Source organism: Orycteropus afer, unplaced genomic scaffold (genome assembly GCF_000298275.1).
Source record: "Orycteropus afer afer isolate SDZICR_OR568_19922 unplaced genomic scaffold, OryAfe1.0 scaffold00004, whole genome shotgun sequence".
NCBI lineage: Eukaryota > Metazoa > Chordata > Mammalia > Tubulidentata > Orycteropodidae > Orycteropus > Orycteropus afer.
This window is the reverse complement of record NW_006921591.1, coordinates 843,950-849,949: the sequence shown is the minus strand read 5'-3', so window position 1 is coordinate 849,949 and position 6,000 is coordinate 843,950. Positions and strand designations below refer to the sequence as shown.

At 37.5% G+C, this 6,000-nt stretch overlaps 1 protein-coding gene across 1 annotated transcript in view; it reads left to right on the top strand.

Annotated features, from left to right (window-relative positions):
- MGAT5 (alpha-1,6-mannosylglycoprotein 6-beta-N-acetylglucosaminyltransferase) overlaps positions 1-6,000 on the top strand; it is a 381,222-nt gene that overhangs the window by 188,220 nt on the left and 187,002 nt on the right. Inside the window, exons 6-7 of the mRNA XM_007937586.2 lie at positions 659-820; positions 4,875-5,044. Coding sequence (XP_007935777.1) covers positions 659-820; positions 4,875-5,044 — 332 coding nt within the window. The remainder of the gene's footprint in view (positions 1-658; positions 821-4,874; positions 5,045-6,000) is intronic.

The following is a 6,000-nucleotide window of genomic DNA, read 5'->3' as shown; positions in this document are numbered from 1 at the left end:
GAAGGAAGGTTGGGCAATCCTACTTCTGTAATGATACTGCCTCGGAAACCCAAGGAGGGGTCGCCATGAGTCGGGGCCGACTCGACGGCACATAACAACAACAACAACAATGTTAGAGAACTAGTATTCCTGGCTTTTATATTCCTTAGAAAATAATGCTTTTTTTTGTTTGTTTGTTCACTGGGACAAAACTAAAGGTGATTATTTTCCTCTTTACTCTATGGAATGGAATTATTTTCTTGGCATCCACAGTGTTGGGTGGCCTGTTTAGAATGTAATTCAGTATTCCCAGGAGTCTACTACCCTGCAGTAGGTCCGCGTGGCACAATAAATCCGGGCACAGAGAATTACAGGATTCTTCAAGCATAGTAATTGTGAGAAACGCATTTTAACATGGCTCAGAGCTTTGCAATGACTTTGCTGCCATTCTCAATTTCTAATTTTTAAAAGGTGTTTCATGCAGCACATCAACAATCAAGGGCCTTCACTTTAATTTACAAACTAGGAACCTTAAACTAAAGCTGTGCAGCAGACAAGACTCATTTTTGAAGCTCTATATTTAATTGACTGTCTTCTTTAAAGTTTTCAAATGTCATATCATAAAAATGATTATGCTTTCTGACTTTTTATCTTCATTTTATTAAATTTCTGTTTCTAGGCAGAAATTCGGACGGATTTTAATATTCTTTACAGTATGATGAAAAAGCATGAAGAATTCCGGTGGATGAGACTACGCATCCGGCGAATGGCAGACGCATGGATCCAGGCAATCAAGTCACTTGCAGAAAAGCAGAATCTTGAAAAGAGAAAGAGGAAGAAAGTGAGTTTCTTATTAATTCAGTTCAGTTAGATGCCAGTTTTCTTTTAGAATTTGATTTTGCTTGGAAACAAGACTAAGAGAAATGTCATGTTGTCAGATGATACTCCCTGAGGGTGAACCGACTCTCTCTTTTGTACAGCCATTTTTGGTTATTCCATTTTGGAATTATAGCCCTCTTACTCAGCAGGGACCAGCATACATATTTCTTGGGTGAAGCCAAGCAGCACATGTGCCTGGAAGATTTTCATTTGAACCATCTGACGGCCTGCCTCTCTCACTGGAGTCAGGAAGCTTTTCCCCATTTCTTTTCCTGAACCCAGTATCGGAGACCTCTTATTTCTCCCAGTTCAGTTACATCATCCGTGAGTTTTGCACTTTTGATTTGGGCAACCAGTGAGTTCTATTGTAACACTGACTGATACTTCTGTTTATGTTTCTAAAAGAGAGAAGCTATCAATTATACATGAAATAATTTGTTTCAAATTCATGAGGAGTTATTTGGAAAACCTCTAGAATGCCTCTGGTCTTGGAAGTTTTATACCCCGTTAGTTATAGATTAAATGGCTGTGGCTTTAGATGAAGTATTCTTATTTCAGAACTGAGCAAAGTGAATTGATCTATTCACACATTTAAAAGGAGCTTAAAAATCAGTTTGATTGTTCTAATTGGACAGTCTCAAAAAAAACAAACAAACCTAGATTTACAAACCTCCAAGTTACAGTTTGATAGGTCATTTTTGCTTAGATATTTGGAGTTTAATATTCGGAGTTTATGAGACAGTAGGACCAAACATGTTCTCTGTAGAAGAACATTTGGTCAGATAGTCCAGATGGGCTGTAAAAAGAAATAAAGAATATCTCTATATAATACTATGGAGTAGTCTCTAGGATATGTTGTTAAGTGAGAAAAGATAGATAGAGAAAAGTACATATTATTTTTAAAGGGAGAAAAAGTATGTATGTCTTTGTGTATATGTATATGTACATACATATATGTGTGTGTGTTGCTCATTTAAAAAAAGTATTTTGGAAGACTAAACAGTAAAATTTAAAATAAATGGCCATATATAGAGGGCGGCAAGGAACTCTGGTGGCATAGTGGATAAGGCACTTGGCTGCTAACCAAAAGGTCAGCGTCTCAAACCCACCAGCTGCTCTGCAAAAGGAAGATGGGACAATCTACTTTTGTAAAGATTTCTAGCATCAGAAACCCAGTGGGGGTCGCTCTGAGTAAGAGTTGACTCAATGACAGTATTATAGAGGGAGAAAGGGAATAGAATGGGGCATTTGGTATAAATTTAGACTTCTCTGAATCTATCTTACTTTGTAGATTTGACTTTGGAACCATTTTGTATAGGTGTGAAACAAAATTAAAGTACAAAAAAAAAATTCCTAAAAATTACAAGGAAAATAAATAAACTGTCTAAATATCTATATTTTATGAAAACACAGAGAAAGACTATGCTTAGTGAGAAAACACTGTCTGAATATTTCTAATGGGCTATCACCAGGAAAAAAAGGACAAAAAACAAAATCAAACACTTTTTACTAATCATGGTGATGTTGTAATTCTTGTTCTGAATCTGCCATATGTATTGAGATAAAGTGACTGAGTAATTATGTGAGTGTCCTTGAGAAGTGGGATTTTCAGTGTGAGAAAAAGGAGGGAACAGATGTAAGATTATAATGTTACATAAAAACACTGTAATCCTGAGTCTGAATTGGAATTCACGATTGTTTTGTCTTTGAGGAAAAATTAATTTCTTAGTTGTATGCAGTAGAAAGGCTGAGAGACTGTGATAAACCTAGTAGTAATGAACACCCCAAGCACCAGATTTTGATCTCTAAATACCATTTCCACTAATGAATATCAGGGCATCTTGGGATAATGGCTGCTTCAGAATGCTGAGACAGAAGTTGTTCCTGATGAGCTTGCAACATCTTGCCACATGAGAGAGCAAAGAAGTTATCAAAAAGACTACTTGGGTTGTGTCAGAAGAAGTTAGGAGCCAACCTGGGAGCTTCCCACTGGCTAAGATGGGACAATTTGATAGTCAATAAGGATAATACTGCAGTGTATTGAAAATATATCAAATATGCTTATATCAATGATTTTATAATGTTAACAAAAAGAAATTGGTACCTATTGGAGGAGCTCTGGTAGCTTAATGCCTAAGGCACTTGACTGCTCACCAGAAGGCTGGTGGTTCAAACCCACCAGCCACTTCTCAGAAGGAAGGTTGGGCAATCCTACTTCTGTAGTGATACTGCTTCGGAAACCCAAGGAGGGGTCGCTATGAGTTGGGGCCGACTCGACGGCAAACAACAACAACAACATTGGAGTATGCCACAGAATAAATATCTATTTTGAAAACTAAGTAAAGAGAAAGAATCAAGCATTTACTAGGCTTTTTTTTTTTTTTAATGCAAACTATACCTCAGAATAATCAAATAGCTATTGAGGAGTAGTTTCTCTGTATAGAAGTATTCCAGCTAATAAATGAAGAGAGAATGATTGGATATCAACATTTTGCACCTCCTAAAGGATGGATGAGTCCTTTGGTGGTGCAAATTGTTACAGTGTGCTCAACTGCTAACCGATAGGTTGCATGTTCAAATCTACCTAGAGATACCTGTGAAGAAAGGCCTGGTGATCTGCCTGAAAACTCTATGGGAGTGTAGTTCTACTCTGACACACAAGGGGTCACCATGAGTTGGAATTGACTCAACAGCAACTGGCTTTGGTTATAATGGATGAATGGATCTAGCAGTGATCATCAGTGGCTGCTGACAACACAAAATGGAGACACCCAAACTTTGTGTCTCTCAACAGAAGTACAAGTAATGAAGTAGTATTGCCAGAATATCAAATCCAGATCTAATCAATTTGTATATCTAATTACTAATCCTGTAAATACAAGGCACAGAAGAATCTATTGTACAATGGAATGGTATTGTACAATAGATTCTTCTGTGCCTTGTATTTGTACACTAGAATGGTATTGTGCAATACCATTTGATTTCATTCAGCAAAATCCAGAGTATGGAAGACTCCACTAGAAATACAACCCCAGTGTCTTGGACAAATAAATTATAAGAACCTCCTCCTCATAGAGAATGACTATTGGTTGAAGGAGATTAAGAAACATATCAGGCAATTATGATTTATTAGACTTCTGAATCAATCAACTGCACTTAAATAAGGGGCAGTTGAAACGTGGATACTGACTGGATATTGGATGATATTAAAGAACTTACAATTGTATAATGATGTTGTGGTCCGTTTTTTTAAGTAAAGATTTGTTTCTTTTAGTGATACCTACTGAAATATTTGCAGATGAAGAGATTATCATCTAGAAACTGCTTCAAAACATTCTAGAGAGGTTGGAAGAAAATGGGAGATTAAATTAAGTCCCTGGGTGGCTCAAATGGTTAACACACACTGCTGCTAACCCAAAGTTTGGAGGTTTGAGTCTCTCCAGAGGTACCTTGGAAGAAAGGCCTGAAAAATCAGCCATTGAGAACCCTGTGGAGCACAGCTTTATTCTGACACACATGGGCTCACCATCAGCTTGGTGTCAAGGTTTTTTGTAAATTAAGTCCACTTGATGGCAGGGTTTTTCATAAATTGAATAAGATTTGTCAAGAGCTGATAAACAAAGCTGTGTGATGAGTATACCAGGATTGACAGTATTATTGTGTCTGCTTTTGTATGTGTTTGGCGTTTCTCATATTAAAGGTTAAAGATATTAAATGCCCATTATTATTACCAGAGAAGACTGTATTCCCCGGGCTTTCTTCCTTTAATTCTGATTCTCCAGATACATCCTACTGTTGAAAAGCTGGTTTATCTTACTTATCACATCTCATGCTCATAGCCTTAGCAAGGGCAGTAATAACGTTCTCATTTCTAGAAAAATGGCATACCCCACTTTTAGCTTTCTGTAAAACATCAACATGAGTTTAGAATTGGTTGATGGTTATTTGGTGTGTTACTGTGCAGCTTGTCCTTGGCTCAGTGGGAGTCATTATGTGCATCTTTTGTTGTTTTCCAGGTCCTCGTTCACCTGGGACTCCTGACCAAAGAATCTGGATTTAAGATTGCAGAGACAGCGTTCAGCGGTGGCCCTCTTGGTGAATTAGTTCAGTGGAGTGATTTAATTACATCTCTGTACTTACTGGGCCATGACATTAGGATTTCAGCTTCACTGGCGGAGCTCAAGGAGTAAGGAGATTACTTTTTCAATTTTAAAATCAGAATACAAAAAAGAAATTGTAAACTCTTAAAGCCCTCTATTAGTGTGCAATTTCTTGTGGAGGAAAATGGAAGTGATAATTCACTAAACAGGAGATAAGAAGATTATTTTCAGGAGCTAAATACATACACTGTGAAAAGGATAATATGTTTTCATTGTAGCTGCAGGCTCCAGAGACTTCATAAATGAATACCAGAAAATTCAAACTAAGGAGATTTTCTTTGCTATTACAGGTGCTTCCAACATCTGCAGCACAAAACATTATTGACTTTCCTAATTCCCTGTCTCTTGATGAAATTCATACCATTCCCGACTTAGCATTGAGTTTTCTAAATCTTAAAACAGGGCAGGTTCCTGTTTATAATTTAATTTGGATGGAATGAATTTCCTGAAAGCCCAGATCCAATCCATTTTCAATTAGCCAACTTTCAACTCTGAGTCTGTTAACTCTACCTGAGTTTTCTACTTCACTGAAATTTGCTTCTAGCTATAGCCCTCTCTTAATCTGTTTTAGATTGAGACAGCTAAGCAGGGACCCACGGTGTCCTTTGTCCCATTTAGGTCAATTCCCATAGGGATTTTCTATCCAGTGGCCAAGTTATCATGGTACAATATGTCAAATGTTTTCAGGAGAAACACCTTGAATTAACTTTCTAGACTTAGAAGGGTTGTTAAAACAAGTGTGTTTAGAGCAGACTCTGCTGCTACCTTATTGTTCCAGATATTGATGCCCTAAGAGGTCACTCATGTTAGGACCAAGGTGCACACCAAGTTAGTGGCAGTGTTGAGATGAAACCAATAATATCAATAATGATAATATCAGCTATTATTTGAGCTCTGATAGCATAGTGCCTAAGGCACTTGACTGCTAACCAGAAGGCTGGCGGTTTAAACCCACCAGCCACTCCTCGGAAGGAATGTTGGG